General features: G+C 42.0%; 1 protein-coding gene across 2 annotated transcripts in view; it reads right to left on the bottom strand.

Annotated features, from left to right (window-relative positions):
* LOC140364367 (TRAF2 and NCK-interacting protein kinase-like) overlaps positions 1–17,943 on the bottom strand; it is an 84,979-nt gene that overhangs the window by 49,119 nt on the left and 17,917 nt on the right. For both annotated transcript variants that reach the window (XM_072450464.1, XM_072450463.1), the window contains exons 3-10: positions 14,524–14,580; positions 13,667–13,792; positions 11,831–11,941; positions 10,909–10,999; positions 9,936–10,066; positions 3,238–3,292; positions 1,747–1,825; positions 536–711 (exon numbers count right to left, since the gene is read on the bottom strand). In XM_072450464.1, coding sequence (XP_072306565.1) covers positions 536–711; positions 1,747–1,825; positions 3,238–3,292; positions 9,936–10,066; positions 10,909–10,999; positions 11,831–11,941; positions 13,667–13,792; positions 14,524–14,580 — 826 coding nt within the window. The remainder of the gene's footprint in view (positions 1–535; positions 712–1,746; positions 1,826–3,237; positions 3,293–9,935; positions 10,067–10,908; positions 11,000–11,830; positions 11,942–13,666; positions 13,793–14,523; positions 14,581–17,943) is intronic.

Genomic DNA, 17,943 nt, shown 5'->3' with positions numbered 1-17,943 from the left:
GTGAGTGAAACGGTTGCGTGAGTGAAACGGTTGCGTGAGTGAAACGGTTGCGTGTGTGAGACGGTTGCGTGAGTGAAACGGTTGCGTGAGTGAAACGGTTGCGTGAGTGAAACGGTTGCGTGTGTGAGACGGTTGCGTGAGTGAAACGGTTGCGTGAGTGAAACGGTTGCGTGTGTGAGACGGTTGCGTGAGTGAAACGGTTGCGTGAGTGAAACGGTTGCGTGTGTGAGACGGTTGCGTGAGTGAAACGGTTGCGTGAGTGAAACGGTTGCGTGTGTGAGACGGTTGCGTGAGTGAAACGGTTGCGTGAGTGAAACGGTTGCGTGTGTGAGACGGTTGCGTGAGTGAAACGGTTGCGTGAGTGAAACGGTTGCGTGTGTGAGACGGTTGCGTGAGTGAAACGGTTGCGTGAGTGAAACGGTTGCGTGTGTGAGACGGTTGCGTGAGTGAAACGGTTGCGTGAGTGAGACGTGGCGTGTGTGAGACGGTTGCGTGAGTGAAACGGTTGCGTGAGTGAGACGTGGCGTGTGCTCACCCCTCTCGCCACGCCTCTTCTTGGTGCGGTCGATGTGGTCCTTGAGCTGGATCCGGACCTGCCTCTCGTTGGGCAGGTCCCGGATGAACGGGTGCTTCAGGAGCTGCTCCGTGCTCGGCCTCTGACTGTGGCTCTTCATCAGGCAGCTATCGATGAACGACTGGAACTTCTTGGACCTAAAGTCACAGGGGGATTTAAATGTGCTGAAATATAATAATGTAATAATGTAATAGAAGGTGGGAAAAGGAAGTCATGGTGTGAGAATCAGGGACTTTTGCAGTGTGATATATAAACCTTTTAAAATGTCATCAATAATTAGCTAGCATCAGAGCTAAAGGCTAATGATTTGACGAGACAATTTGGAAATTCCGGTGTAAAAATATGTTTTTCTCTTACAATTGATGAAGAAAATTAAATGTTCTAGCTTCAAAATTGTATTTGAGCTTCACAGATGGTATAATTTCTGGTTAAGTATGTAATGTCTGTTGTAGATAAGAGAGAAAACTACAGTGGGGTCAACATTTGTCCAGTAAAACGTGAAAATCAATTTTTTTACATGTCTTTAGAATATATATATTTCTAATAAATAAACACATTATGTAAAATACAATTGTAAATGTTTATACACCAGACTTTGACATCACTCACAAGTGTCTGAGTGGTCTTCATCTGCCAAAAACATCTTGAGTTGTCATATTTTTGTGATATTCTGTGGTTAATTCCAGTTTCTCCACTGAAATAATTTTACTTTTGCCTCCAGTTTCCTCCATTCCACAATTTAGACTGTATTTTTCTTTACGTACTTCAAGGGTCGACACCGCTGCGTCCAGTGTTTTTTAAACTGAATGCACAGATTCTAAAGGCTGGTACATAAGCTCCAATGCAGTTTCAATGGGAGAATTAGTGTTAGCCTCCAGACGATTGCTATTAGCAATTTTGACAAGGGAATGTTTTGTTTTCATTCTTCCAGAAAATAAAAAACCTGCATTAATTAGTGAACTGTAGAAACTGGAGCTGGAAGAAGAAAAACACACTTAAAGGCGCGCTGTATTTATTTTGTCATCTTTATTTAACCAGGCTAATCCCACTAGAATTAGACAAATTGTGCATGTTTTTACAGTGTGTGGGGGAAAACACTGCAGACACGAGAAGAACATGCAAACACCAGGAGATCAAAAGAAAACAACAACAAAACCACAATTTGTTCTGACCATTTCTTGGACTTGAGTCTGGGGGCGGGGTTTCTGGGGATGAGGAAGAGGGCTCTCATTGGATGCATGTCACACAGAGCTGAAAATGACATCACACAGTTAATATAAATGATACTGTTCATCGTTTGTTGTGGCGTGGGTAAAACGCTCGATGGGAAACGCAACTTTTTTCTTCTTTTGAGACATTTCTTTGGCAGATGTATGTGTTACCATAAGGCAGGCAAACTATTTTTTTACATTTTTAGTCCGTTTGCTCTCTCAGCATGTTGGTTTTCACGTGTGAACAGCAACATTGTTCAATCTGCTCCTACATTTTTCATATTATTTCATTGGATCCACTCACATTCATAGATTTACAGTGTGTGGGACATTGTAACTTCTTAAAATGCATTTTTTTCTCCCACAGAGACGTAAATATCAGGCCTTAAAGTGGCTCCTACTCACGCCAAACTTTACAAACTTGAACTGAACTAGATTCTGACTGAACGTACAGAAGGATTTGTCAATATCTAATTCGAAGCATGATTTATTCAAATTTTAAGTCAAAAAATGAGACAAAATTTGATATTTTAGGAAAATTTTCAGTCAAATCTAGTTTACTCAAAAACTAAATAAGAAATTCAAAATCTCCTCCGTAAATGTTTTTGTATCTAATCTGCTAACTAAATGAACATGAGACATTTAAAACTGTCCATTTTTCAGATTTAACAGTCCCAAATATGTGCAATTTAGTCAGTTTTCACACTTAAAAAAATGCCTTATTTCTGTACGAAAACGTCGCACGATTTATGTGCGTGAACGACAGGAGAAGTTCTCTAAATTTAAGCTTTTTCCCCTTTAACCTGCAGCGTCTCGCCTCAAACACAACCAATTCAAGTCACAGATGTTGTTGCCATGACGTGACTCCAGAAAAGTAAACACATTTGACAAATTTGAGTCATTGGAGCACTTAGTTTAGTCCTGGTTTGATCCCAGCGCTTTAGTTTAGCAGTTTAAGAGTCAATGCTGCTGCAGAATAAATAATATAATGAAACAAAACAAAATTCAATGGATGATAAAATATGTTCACTTTGATTTGTGGACGTCCCAGAGTATTTGACAATCAAAATATTAATAATCATAGTAATCATAATACAGGGAGAAGCTGCTGATGTATCTTTAATAACGATGATAGTCTCTTCTAAATCATAATACATTTAATTAGAGGTGGGCAAAATAGAGAAATATAGATATCAAGAATCTTGTTTTGAAATATGAGAAATTTGAATATTTAGTTAAAAATGCTATAAAATGAGCTAATTAAAAATTAAAATTAAGAAAAAAAGGATATAAGGTGGTATTTTTGCACATTTGTCTTATATTTAAACATCAACGAACAGGTTTGAAGACACGTTTTGACATATTTCTTTTAAAAACATTGATATATTTTTTGCCAACACCGCCCCGCCCTGCTTCTTTCCATACCAGTTGTATATAGTATTTTTGACTTACGTGGCGCCCCCTCCGCCATCTCTATCGCGGTGATGCCGAGAGACCACAGATCGCTCTGAAACGGAAAGAGAAAAAACGACAAGTGTGACACGGTTCTGAACGAGTGGCGCATTCACACGTCTCCGGGGCGGCGTCCAGCGGTCACTGTTCCTGCGAGCGGATAAAAATACTGCCCGCACGCCCGTCTGTCCCGAGAACATTAGGCCTGTCGTGCAGAACTAATACAACGTCTAATACAACGATTCAGACATTCAGCAGTGGCAATTTTTAGTCATTTAGTCGATCAAAGTTTGAACTGGTCGACGTTATTTTGTTTGGATTCAACGGTTTGTATGTGACAACAGGAGAAGGGAGAAGGCATGAAGTGAGTTGGCTAAAGATTTGGACGTGAATCATGACTTTACCGTATTTTCTGCACTATAAGGCGCACGTAGAAGCCTTTCATTTTCCCAAAAAAACGACAGTGCGCCTTATATATGGATTAATTCTGGAAGCGATTTTGTGCGGTACACGTTTTGTTTCGCTTAAGATAAGATAAGATAAGATAAGATATTCCTTTATTGTCCCACATGGGGAAATTTCATTGGTGCAACGCAGGAAGATACAGAGGTAGATACAGAAGAACAGATCACTTATAGGAAGTCTGAAAAACACTTTCAGTAGAAGATCTCCTATAAATAAATAAAAACTCCCATAGACAAATAAATAAATAAATACCATTGCATGTGATCACGACAGTAATTGCACATGAATATGTGTCACGACAGCACATAGATTGCACATGAATTTCACAGTAATTGCACATGAATTGCACATGAATTCCAACAGCAATTGCACATACGACAGAATTGCACATCAGTATTAGGTTAGGTCAGTATTGCGCCGGGATAACGTGACGATCTCCGGGTAAGACGACTGTTCTCCGCAGTTTCATGAGTTCCTCCTTTGTGTAAACGCGGTACGGCGCCGGCCGGGGGGCGGGGCCGGAGCCGGGGGGCGGGGCGGGGCCGGAGCCGGGGGGCGGGGCCGGAGCCGGGGGGCGGGGCCGGAGCCGGGGGGCGGGGCCGGGGGACTCAGAGCCAAGACACATCGCAACGACACGACGAAAACACTCAATCCAGCCGAATAAAGTCAAAACAAGTTAATTTAAAGCGATTCCAGTGCGTGTCCCGATCGTTCGTGAAGTTCCTCTTTCATATAAACGTGTACATAAACGTGTACCGACGACACGCCGTACTTTAGCGCGGCCGGAAGGCGCGGGGGGGGCTGGTGGGCTCACTCGGAGCTAGCTCACGTCACAACAACACGACGAAAAACGCTAAAATCCAGCCGAAAAAAGTCAAAAACAGTTGAATTAAAAAACTATTCCAGCGCGTGTCCCTATCGTACAGTAAAATAGAAAAAATATACTAACTATATTTACAAAATATAGGAGATAAAGCACAATAAGTGTGAGAAAGAAGAGAGAGCGTTTACACCGGGCTGCCAGCTGTACCAGCGCCTTATGACGTATTAATGCGCCTTATATATGAAAAATGATCGAAAATAGTCCATTCATAGACACTGCGCCCTTTAATCCAGTGCGCCTTATAGTCCGGTGCGCCTTATATATGAAAAATGATCAAAAATAGACCATTCAATGACAATAATACGGTACGGTAATACGGTAATCTGCATTTTTACATGTAAATACACTGTTTCCTGGTACTTTTCCGCATAAGTAGTAAATGATATCAGCACTAGACAATGAAGAGTCCTGTGCAGCTCTTTTTAGATGTATTTACACGTTCGTGCGCACACCTCGACGCGCTGCTCCGTCAGATCCATCGCTAGAGACTGATGTCGTGAACGTGAGAAACTAGGTCGGCCTTTTCCCCTCAACACGTCGTGGACAGCGCCGCCTTATCTTTATGTTCAAAGCCATTTCAAACAAACTAACACTTTATCTAAATAGGCTGCTAAAAACAACCTGTTGCTTGGTTGCTAAAGGTCATTTCATGCTCCGCACAGATGGAACAAGAGACAGACTGTTCTTAAAAAGTGACTTCTATGGGCAATTTTAAATGTCGTTTTTACGGCGTTAACTGACAAATGTACATGCTTTGACTGACTTTTATGTGTTTTATTGTCGTCATTCTGAATTGTAAATGCTTTCCTTGTATTCCTCGTGTGGAAAGGGCACCACTAATAATAATAAACTTCTGTGTTGGAGCGATGGAGCTTCTCGAGGTGCAATCTTCAAATGAATAAATATTATACGTAGAAACAAATACAGTACTTTGTTCGCACTAAGCAAAGTATGTCACAATAACACATCTGACAGAAATGGACTGCTTTAAAAATGAAAAAAGTTGAAAATGCGTGATTTTTATTCATGTTTTTCCTTATTTGGTTTAAATTAGCCTCGATTTTGTCTCTTTTTTTTCTCTGTTAAGCATATGATTTGACAGATATCGACTAATACAATCAAGCATGAACAAATGACTTCCAAAAATCCCACAAATATCGATATTGCAGCACTAATATCGCACACCACGATCATTTCCAGTGCTGCGCAGACTTTCTGCTTCGGCATATTCGATCATATTCGATGCGGAGAGCGGATTACCCGGAGGAAACCCACATACGCCACAGGAAGAACATGCAAACGGCACAGAAAGGCTTCCACAACAAAACCCAACAGAGACAGAATACGTTTGTTCACAGATTATTTCATGTGACATAAAGAAATCGCCCGAACCAAGATATAATTAATGATGAGAATAGAGTGTAACAGAGTACTAACTATTTATTAGAATAGAGTATTCTCATCATATTAAATAGTAAATAAACAGAGTGTTTATTATTATTATTATTATTATCAGAGCGATCAAGTAGACAGACTTAGTACTTGTGTGAAGGAGATAAAAACCTGGATGACACTAAACTACCTGCTTCTTAACCCTGAAAAAACCGAGGTCATTGTGCTTGGCCGTAAGCATCTACGAGACTCTCTATCTGAGCAGATAGTCACACTGGACAATGTCAGTGTAGCCTCCAGTTCTACTGTAAAAAACCTTGGAGTCTTATTTGACCAGGAGCTCTCATTTAAAGCTCATATAAATCAAGCTTGTAAAACAGCCTATTTCCATTTGCGCAACAAGAGCCAAAATCAGAAGAATCCTGCCTAAAAGTGATGCCGAAAAACTTATCCATGCATTTGTAACGACTAGATTAGACTACTGTAACTCCCTGCTTGCAGCGTGTCCTAAAAGCTCCATAAAAAGCTTTCAACTGGTTCAAAATGCAGCAGCAAGATTACTAACAGGAACAAAAAGAAGAGAGCACATTACGCCAGTGCTGAAGTCTCTTCACTGGCTCCCTGTCCAGTTTAGAATCAAATTTAAAATTCTACTCTTGACCTACAAAGCCATAAATGACATGGCCCCATCCTACCTCAAAGATGCTATAGAACCATATCATCCAAACAGAGCTCTTCGCTCTCAGAATGCTGGCCTTCTGGTGGTGCAAAGAGTCTCTAAAAGTACTGTAGGAGGTAGAGCGTTTAGCTCCCAAGCTCCAGTGTTATGGAATCAGCTCCCGACCCATGCTAAATATGCTGACACAGTCTCTTCATTTAAGTCCAGGCTTAAAACGTTCCTCTTCGAAATCGCTTATGGTTAGACTAGTTAGGAACAGAAACATAAACCCACAGCTTCAGCTACGCTGCCCTAGGAGTAACTATGCTGGGGGAAGTATGACAGCTTGAGCACTATCCTCTTCTTCTGACTACTTATGCTATCAAACAATATTTATTTTTTAATTCCACTTGCAAACTGTTCACCGCCTTCTTTTCTTTCTCTCACTCCTGAGGACCTGTGGACCCAGATGCCCCTCCCCTGGTGAAGTGGTCCCTGCCCTGTGTGGACGGTCCCTCATCTGCCTGAAGAGTGGCTCCAGCTCGACTCAGACGGTCCCTCATCTGCGTGAAGAGTGGCTCCAGCTCGCCTCCGACGGTCCCTCATCTGACTGAGGAGTGGGTCCAGTTCGCCTCAGTCGGTCCCTCATCTGCCTGAAGAGTGGGTCCAGTTCGCCTCAGTCGGTCCCTCATCTGACTGAGGAGTGGGTCCAGTTCGCCTCAGTCGGTCCCTCATCTGCCTGAAGAGTGGGTCCAGTTCGCCTCAGTCGGTCCCTCATCTGCCTGAAGAGTGGGTCCAGCTCCAGTCTCCCTCGTGTCCGTCTGTCCGTCTGTGAGAGTCGGATCTCTCCTTCACTGGAACTCCTCCAGGTTTCTACGCTTTTTTCCCAAAGAGTTTTTTTTTTGTAGTTTTTCCTGGCCGAGAAGGAGAGTCTAAGGACAGAGGACCCTGGGACATCGTCCCTCGCCACCACAGACATTGTCTGACTCCATCGCCACCACAGACATTGTCTGACTCCATCGCCACCACAGACATTGTTGATTCATTTCTCCCTGTGGCCCTCAGAGGCAACTGTTGTTGTGATTTTGGGCCTTACAAAAATAAATTGATTTGATTTGATTTGATTATTATTAGTAGTATTATCTTGTCTTACACTAGCTGTTTTTAATTTAATTTATTTTTTTATTTTATTTATTCATTTATTTATTTTTATTTTTATTTATCCCCTCCATCCCTTGTAGGGAAATGGGAGGTTCTGTCAATAGGAGTTTTGTTTATAAGAGTTTTTGTTTATAAGAGTTCTTCTATTGAGAGTGTTTTTTAAACTTCCTATAAGTTATCTGTCTTTTCCTCTGTATCTACCTGCGTTGCAACAATGAAATTTCCCCATGTGTGGACAATAAAGGATTATCTTATCTTACAAACTATGTATTTTGGAAAACATCGGTGCTAACTAACAAACATCAATGAACGTGTTTCTTTTAACGGTAAAGGCTCAAAAAAAGTTTTGCAGAAAATTTTTTAAAGTTGTTTAGTAGCGTTTAAAACTTCTCCCCGGCCCGACATCACCTGCTAAAAGCCGGTTGTCATTTAAGGCCAAACGCTGCAGTTTCTCCCACTGAGCGAATTACATTTTCAGCCGTTAAAAACCACGCCGTGCATTCTCAACCCGCCGCGTGACCATTTGAACTCCTATCTGAGCGCGGCGCCGGCTTTTTCGCCTATTTAAAGCATTTAATCTGGCGCCGCGAAGCCTCCCCGCGACTCGCCGAGCTCCAGAGACTCAGCGTTTTAATAGAGTTTGAACACGCAGGGAACCGGCCCCGTTACGCCGCTCTCCGCGAGAAGAGAGGGGCGGGAAACGCAGGGAAATCGGCGGTATTTGCGAGCTCCGGGATGAGTCGCCGGGGGAAACGGTTCATGCGCTCGAGTGGGAGAACGGCGAGATTAATGTGGCGGGGAAAATGGCGTGAAAATGTCATTAAAGTCGGCGGCAAAGAGTTTTAAGCCTGATGTCCTTCCCGTCTGCCTGATGTCCTTCCCGTCTCGACCGGAATGGACAATTAATTGATTTTTTAAGCGACTTAAAAAGTATGTTGCTGCAGAAAAAATATCACGATAAACGATAAGTCTGTATGTGACTGTGAGAAAGCCCGGTAAACCCTTGTCTAAATTCATAAAGCGGTTATAAATATGAGCTGCAATAAATAAGTAGTAGAATTAAACACTTAAGAACGTATTTAGAAGTCTTAAAGTCACTTATTCAACCGTCTACATCTTAAATCTTATCGTTCTACAAATAAAAAGACAAACTATTGACCCGCAATAACAACTAAACCCTAAAAAATATAGTCCCAGCTTTGATTTATTGAATGAAGAGTTGATATTGTCATTATTGGAATATTGGATATGATTGTGATTTGTGAAAATGTACTTTTTGACACCATAACGTCAAGAATATCAGGTTCATCGATAATCGTGATTATTCAGGTCACAGTATAATCGTGAGAACCAAAAAATAATAATTGTTTCAGAACTTCAGAAGTAAAATAAGTACTTTTTGTTCTTTCTTTAGTCCAAACAATATATTCAACTGTAAATATATATTTTTTTGTCTGGCTGTTTTAGTCACATTTCACTTTATTTTGTCTTATTTTGTCACAAACTTGAGGAACAGTGACGTAACAGACCACGGGAATGACAGAAAATTAAAGATTTCACTGTCTCAACATAAATGATCGTTAAATCGTGACATTTTTCCGCACAATAATCGCAACACAAATATTTTATATCGCGACATTCCTAGACACCATCATTTCTGTTCATATGTTTAATATGTTTACACCTTAATGTATTATTCAAATTGTCAAAATAAAAACCTGACAGAGACAAAACCAAGATTAAATCAAGGCTAATTTAAACTGAATAAGGAAAATCATTAGTTAAACTTTCAATGTTTACATTTTAAAAGCAGTACATTTCTTTCAGATGGAGGACATTTTATTGCAATATTTAGTTTAATTCTGAATATTGCGGAATCAAATCCTTTCCAATATATTGTGCAGCCCTTTTTAAAAACACAAATATGTCTTTATTTGTTTTTTTTACTGACTCAATAAGGATCATTTACACAAAATCACCAAATACATGCATTTCTTTGGTCATTAAGATAAGATAAGATATTCCTTTATTGTCCACACAATGGGGAAATTAAATGACATAGTACGCACAGACACTTTCACTCACACAAAAAGAACACAAAAGAAACACTGCGTGAAGTGGTATAAACGTGGGATTGACCTTGAAGTCGTACGTGGCGTCTGGATTCTCATCGCAGGCGATGACCTCCGGAGCCATCCAATACGGCGTCCCGATGAACGTGTTCCTGCGCCCGACGGTCCGGTCCAGCTGAGCGCTCACGCCGAAGTCCACTGAAGAGAGAAAACGTGCAACCGTTCAGAGGTACGCTGGGCTAACTGTTAGCGTTTTATATAGTCTTATGCTATAGTAAAGAAATACATATGCTGGTGTTATGCTCCATGTTGTAAAAGCAGCTCTCAGGGACAAAATGAGACCGCTGTGTGCCGTCTGCGTCTAATTATAGAACATTTTACTCTCAGAACGCGCACTGTTAGAATGCTTGTCGTTGCTAGCTTTACCGTTACGGCTAACTGTACTTAATTTTAAACCGTGAACCATTTAATGTTTTACAGATGGTAAAAATGAGGTACAGCACCGTTTACTGCTAATAAATAGATTTTTAATGAGTACTTGTTCATGGTTTAGTCCTGGTTAAGATCTGTTATTGTTTTTTGCGAACACAGATATTGGGGAAGTCGGCACCATATTGTCTCTTGTGAACGGCTTTTCCACGGCTTTGCAATGGTATTTATTTATTTATTTATTTGTCTATGGGAGTTTTTATTTATTTATAGGAGATCTTCTACTGAAAGTGTTTTTCATACTTCCTATAAGTGATCTGTTCTTCTGTATCTACCTTTGTATCTACCTGCGTTGCACAAATGAAATTTCCCCATGTGGGACAATAAAGGAATATCTTATCTTATTTATAACAGAGGCGGTTATTAATCCATGAAGGCTCAAAAGCACAAAACTGATTTAATACAGATAATTTGGTCAGTTAATGCATGTTTCCATTGGAGTTTCCTTTTGTTTACATCAGGCTAAACTAGAACCAGAGCTAGTCCTCGTTTAATCCTAGTTTTGTCCTCACACTTTTAAGAGAAACACTTGTTCAGATGAAGTCGCTCACCAAGTTTAACCTCTGCGTTTTCCGTCAACAACACGTTTTGGCCCTTGATGTCTCTGTGGATGACTTTGTGCTGGTGCAGATGGGTCAGACCCTGAGGAACAGAATATAGATTATAAAGCATGACACTTTTGAGTATTTATTGAATTTAAATGGTAATACCACAAGTTAGTAACATAAAAGTAAAATAAAGGAGGGAAATGTCTGTCTCGTTACTGAATCTCATCTTTTCTGTGTTGCTGTAACTCTGCTGGCCATTGCCCGTGAGATCAGCTCTGATGATCTGCTGAATGTCCTCATCTGCTCTTTACCCCCTGTTTCCCTAAAAAAGCGATGTCCAAACTATGACCCGGCCCCAAATGCAGCTCTCAGACTATTATTTGTTTTGGCCTCTTGTTGAATTGGCTCAAATAAGCATAATATCCGCTATAACCTCAATAACATGATATTGTTGCGATACAGACATAAAATACATAAAACTATTAGAGGTCGAGTTGCATCCATCAGACTCACAGTATTGATCAGGTGTGTGTGGTCCCCCTATGATCCTGTCAAATAAAACTTACTGGTCAAACAAATCTTTCACAAAGCAATTGAGCCTTTTTGACTTTTGAAAGTACTAACAACTACAGCTGCAGCTGACTGAAAAAAATCATGACACTGGCAGAAGATCTCACTAAAGAACTTGAAAGTAGCGTTATATATGGAAGTAGGAGTCACAGTATTTATAAGCTTGAAAAGGCATTGCTGTCCAAACACTGACATTTTATTAAAACAACTACAAAACTGGTCAACTAAGAAAGGCTGACAGGCCAAACACAAGCGCACCCCACGCACAAGCTGTCAATAACATTCAGTGTCAACGTCAATCCGATTACACCTCGAAATAAACAAGATTTATACAAATATGAAAGTGTTTTCTCACCCTTAGTATCTCTCTGCAAACGTAGGCGATCCACTCCTCCTTCAGCGAGTTTCCTTTGGTGTTTTTAATCAGATCTGTGATGGATCCAGCTCCACAGAACTCCATCACCAGCTGCCAACGCACAATTAGCACAACATTAGCATCAACCTTAGCATCAGCCTTAGCATCAGCCTTGGCATCATTGGCATCAGCGTTAGCATCGTTAGCATCAGCCTTAGCATCATTGGCATCACATCGTTAGCATCAGCCTTACCATCATTGGCATCAGCGTTAGCATCAGCGTTAGCATCAGCGTTAGCATCAGCGTTAGCATCAGCGTTAGCATCAGCGTTAGCATCAGCGTTAGCATCAGCGTTAGCATCATTAACATCTGGGTTGTAAATTAGCATTTCTCAAGCTTGTCAGACAAAGCGCTTCCTTTTGATTTTCAAGTTGCTCTGTTAAGTTAAAATGGGGATTAAAAATGGCTAAATTGGGAATAAATAAAAGCCTAAACTGGACTAGACCAGGAGTAACAGCTCTTTAGGCAAAATGACAATGACAAACAATTCAACCTCTTTATTCAGATCGTGTATTGTATTATTTATAAATCGAGAGAGAAAGAGAAGTTTGAGTATAAAAAAAATAATAATTACAAAAGCTTTTCACACTTTTAACATTGTTAAATAAAATCACAAACTAAAGTTAAACCAATTGCCTCTGTCATGTAAAACAGCTTCATATTAGTCAGTACAATATTTTCTTATACTGTTTAACCAATAGTACATAATTTTAATCGTCAATATCAGTAAACGTTATATATGTACAGGGTTTATAATTAAGTGTATTCACAAACATCATCAGAGTGGCTTTGTGATGACATTAGAAGGTGAAAAGTGAATCAGACGTCCAGATTTTGCAGATTTAAGCTCAATCTATTCAATCTAAAGTCTTTAAAAGCCACTCGGACCAGGTGAGCGTCGCTAACGTTTAATCTGATTCGTTTTAATGACAGAGATAAGCTCCGAACACTTAATCTCAGACTCGTTCATTACATCTTCTGTGCCGTAATGACGTCCTCCACAAATATAATTACGTGTCACAGGAGCTCTCGGTGTACGACAACACTTTTGTTTGAGTAAATGAACATTCAAGCTGGCACAATCATTTTCCTGCATTTTGGATGGAACATTGTGACGTTTCCATTTTAGAACTCACGTCTTCTCATGTAATGTCACTTTTATACACAAACTGCCACTTGACTGGTGAAAAACTATGATATTTATTAACCCCAGGCACTGTCCAGCCAACCAGATCGTGCAATAATTATACAAACATGTAAACCTGTCATGCGCTGAAAGCAGGAATTCCATTAATTTAAGTGGAAAACTGGAGAAAAGTCTTGCCAGTGGCTTAAATATTACATAAAGTCAGTTAATTTGTGCAAAATGTTAGTCAATAATGCACTTTTTCTTGCTTGATTACAGCTTTGTAGCCTGTTAATAACTTCCGGAGGTCTAAATGTGAACTAAACCTAGACTAAATTAGACCAAGACCCATCGAAACCAAAGCAGGACAAGAAGAGTCAGGACTAGTCAGGCTTTACTTTACTTCATCTAACTTATTACCAGTCCATAAAAAGGCCACAATGTTTTGAGTTTGGATCATTACTAAAAAGACATCGTCCAAGTCTTTCTGCAAATCCTTAAATTCAAAGTGGCATCTGTGGTGTGAAAAGCGACACACATTTCCAATTGTGAATCCCTGGCCTCTTTAGTCACCGTCGGTAAATTGGGAATCATTGTCCTCGAAAATGTCACACTCGTTAAACCAGACGTCTTCCGAAGGCGCGCGTACCCAGAGCTGGTCGTCCATCCCCGGCGGGTTCTTCTTGACGAAGGCGCCGTAGTACGTGGCGATGTTCCTGTGGTGGCTGTACTTCTTCAGCATGTTGATCTCGGCTTTAATCTCCTCCTCCTCGTCCTGGAAGAGACAGGTTTACAGGTTATTATCAGAGGAGTTCAGCTTATTCGTCTGTTGCACTTTTAATTAACACTAAAAATACCAATAATAATTTCCATTGTGGTGGAAGAAGTTATAAAAACGTTGAGCCTTTACTTAATTCAATGGAAATATTACAAATACCCAGGTGATATATACTGTATGTATGAAAAAGTAAGATGTATATAAGCATAATTTGATTTTATATTTTAATTATTGCCATTTTTGGAAACTACAGAACTTAACAGAACCTTTTTTAAATAAATTAATGCAGTAGCTCGTTATTCATGTTTTAAAGTAGTGAAAAATCTGGACCGTTGTCATAAAAACTTCTGAATAATGCATAATTTTGACATTTTCTACACATTAAATTACATTTTCTTTTTTTAGGTAATAAATATATAAATCATATGCCCGCTCAAAGCTGGCTTACTGTGCCCACAAATTTAACAAATCATTAAAAAAAAAAATAATAATTATGATTTGATGATATGACAACTTGTTTTAATTGCTCAACCAACATGAATATAAACGTAATACTCAAAAAAATAACCGATTTCTTTCCAAAACTACAAGCATACTTAAATACTCTAAGTATAACTTTATGGATCATCCGCATTCAAGAGTTAAAATGCACAACGATCACAAAATACAAACTGAATATGTTTTAATAGAAGTATAATTGTATTTGGTCAAAGTAGAACGGTACTTACTCCGGTGACGTCCATGACCTTGATGGCCGCCAGCTGGCCCGTTTTAACATGGCGACCCTGAGAGACAGAGGAGACAGCGGTTAGTTTGACGTGCGGGTCAATGCGCTCGATAAAGCAGTGTTTAACTCAGAGTACCGCCCTGGGTCTGTGCCAGGGCCTGTGCCAGGGTCTGTGCCAGGGCCTGTGCCAGGGTCTGTGCCAGGGCCTGTGCCAGGGTGCCAGGGCCTGTGCCAGGGCCTGTGCCAGGGCCTGTGCCAGGGTCTGTGCCAGGATCTGTGCCAGGATCTGTGCCAGGGTCTGTGCCAGGGTCTGTGCCAGGGCCTGTGCCAGGGCCTGTGCCAGGGTCTGTGCCAGGGTCTGTGCCAGGGCCTGTGCCAGGGTCTGTGCCAGGGCCTGTGCCAGGGTGCCAGGGCCTGTGCCAGGGTCTGTGCCAGGATCTGTGCCAGGGTCTGTGCCAGGGTCTGTGCCAGGGCCTGTGCCAGGGCCTGTGCCAGGGTCTGTGCCAGGATCTGTGCCAGGATCTGTGCCAGGGTCTGTGCCAGGGTCTGTGCCAGGGCCTGTGCCAGGGTCTGTGCCCGTCACTCGTCCTGGTCTAGACCCGCTCTGGCCCAGTCACTCGTCCTGGTCTCGTCCTGGCCTCGTCCTGGTCTAGACCCGCTCTGGGCCAGTCGCTCATCCTGGTCTAGACCCGCTCTGGGCCAGTCGCTCATCCTGGTCTAGACCCGCTCTGGGCCAGTCACTCGTCCTGGTCTAGACCCGCTCTGGGCCAGTCGCTCGTCTTGGTCTAGACCCGCTCTGGGCCAGTCGCTCATCCTGGTCTAGACCCGCTCTGGGCCAGTCGCTCGTCCTGGTCTAGACCCGCTCTGGGCCAGTCACTCGTCTTGGTCTAGACCCGCTCTGTGCCAGTCACTCGTCCTGGTCTAGACCCGCTCTGGGCCAGTTGCTCGTCTTGGTCTAGACCCGCTCTGGGCCAGTCGCTCGTCCTGGTCTAGACCCGCTCTGGGCCAGTTGCTCGTCTTGGTCTAGACCCGCTCTGGGCCAGTTGCTCGTCTTGGTCTAGACCCGCTCTGTGCCAGTCACTCGTCCTGGTCTAGACCCGCTCTGGGCCAGTTGCTCGTCTTGGTCTAGACCCGCTCTGGGCCAGTCACTCGTCCTGGTCTAGACCCGCTCTGGGCCAGTCGCTCATCCTGGTCTAGACCCGCTCTGGGCCAGTCGCTCGTCTTGGTCTAGACCCGCTCTGGGCCAGTCGCTCATCCTGGTCTAGACCCGCTCTGGGCCAGTCGCTCGTCCTGGTCTAGACCCGCTCTGGGCCAGTCACTCGTCCTGGTCTAGAACCGCTCTGTGCCAGTCACTCGTCCTGGTCTAGACCCGCTCTGGGCCAGTTGCTCGTCTTGGTCTAGACCCGCTCTGGGCCAGTCACTCGTCCTGGTCTAGACCCGCTCTGGGCCAGTTGCTCGTCTTGGTCTAGACCCGCTCTGGGCCAGTCACTCGTCCTGGTCTAGACCCGATCTGTGCCAGTCACTCGTCCTGGTCTCGTCCTGGCCTCGTCCTGGCCTCGTCCTGGTCTAGACCCGCTCTGGGCCAGTCGCTCGTCTTGGTCTAGACCCGCTCTGGGCCAGTCGCTCGTCTTGGTCTAGACCCGCTCTGTGCCGTGCTAAGACCTGGTTCAGTCCTGGTTTTATCCCCGTTTACAGATGGTTTAGTCCTGCAGATTTAGCTCGAGATTCTCCTCTGATTTCAGGTTTGGTGCTTCAGTTGTTTCACTCTTTGTCCAGTTATAGATTTGTCAACAACAAAAAATCAATACCCAGACACTAATTGAGTATCACACATAGATTCTCCCTGGGACAAGTATGAATAGTGAAAATAAAGCATGCACAGTACAAAATGTGACCGTTTCAGAATAGATTTAATATATTAGTTAAAGACCACATGGTAAGACTAAAGCTGCAATACACAACTTTTCATTTTATTCCAGAAAGTGTATTGTAAAATTGACAAAAAGTCAGACCACTCCACTGTTTTCATCTGAATATTAAACATTTATCTCTCGCAAATAAAGACACAGAAACATGGCTCTTTCTTACAAGTTGCGAGTGATGAAATGTTTTATCATCAGATGAAACAGCAGCGATGTGGTCATATTGTACCTGAAGGTTTAAAGCTGCATGTGAAGACTGGTCTTGGTCTTGGTCTCGGTCTCGGTCCTGGTCTTGGTCCTGGTTTAGTCCTGGTTTAGACCAGGTTTAGACCTGGTTTAGACCAGGTTTAGTCGTGGTTCAGTCCTGGTTTAGTCCTGGTTTAGACCTGGTTTAGTCCTGGTTTAGTCCTGGTTTAGTCCTGGTTTAGTCCTGGTTTAGTCCTGGTTTAGACCTGGTTTAGACCTGGTTTAGTCCTGGTTTAGTCATGGTTCAGTCCTGGTTTAGTCCTGGTTTAGACCAGGTTTAGACCTGGTTTAGACCTGGTTTAGTCGTGGTTCAGTCCTGGTTCAGTCCTGGTTTAGTCCTGGTTTAGACCTGGTTTAGTCCTGGTTTAGTCCTGGTTTAGTCATGGTTCAGTCTTGGTTTAGTCCTGGTTTAGACCTGGTTTAGACCTGCTTCGCAGCTGTTAAAGTGAGTGAACTGTAAACCAATGCGTCGTCTCCATCACACACTTCCTGCTCTGTATCCTAGCAACAGGCTGCTGAGGAAGGAAATGGAAGAAACACAGCCAAACTTATTCATCATCCATTCGTTGATTTATTTCCTCATTATATTGTTTTTTGGTTGCCAAGTATTTATATTTTTTAATAGTTTCTTAATGTTTTATTGAAGCACGAGCGTTACAGATGAGGCTTGTACTTGTTTTTAGTTATGATTAGTTTTGGTCCATTCTGGCACAAACACCACTTCAGCTCTGGACTAAACCCGGACTAAGACTGCGCTCACACTTAGACCACATCAACACTGGAATTCAATTAGGACTAAATTCTGAGCTAATCCTGGACTAAACCAAGACTAAGAACGGGTCCAAATCAAGTCTACATCTGGACTAAAGTGGGAAGTGGGAATGTGCCCTAAAACAGGACTAAACCGGAACAATACCAGGACTAAACCAAGTCTACAGAAGAACCAAACCCAGACCAAACAGGACTAAACCAGGACAAGTTCTTTCATAAAATCCGAAGCAGAATTATTTTGAATTTCCATCATCAAAGAACAAAAGACACACAGAACAGGGATTTTTTTTTATAAAATAAAGAGCATAAAATAAGGAGAAGGTGTAAAATAGAGAGTATAAATAAAAAACACACTGTTTAAACTAATTTATATTAGTCTTAACCATTAAAACATCATAAAAAATAACTGTTTTTTAAGGAAAAAAAGTAAGTAATGGAGGAGGAATCAAATAACAATGCAGTCAGGTATTATAAAATGTCAA

This window comes from Eucyclogobius newberryi, unplaced genomic scaffold (assembly GCF_026437365.1).
Source record: "Eucyclogobius newberryi isolate DKJ021-1_F unplaced genomic scaffold, fEucNew1.0.hap1 SCAF_18, whole genome shotgun sequence".
Taxonomy (NCBI): Eukaryota; Metazoa; Chordata; class Actinopteri; order Gobiiformes; family Gobiidae; genus Eucyclogobius; species Eucyclogobius newberryi.
The sequence above is the reverse complement of the archived record's forward strand: the minus strand, read 5'-3'. Positions and strand labels throughout refer to the sequence as shown.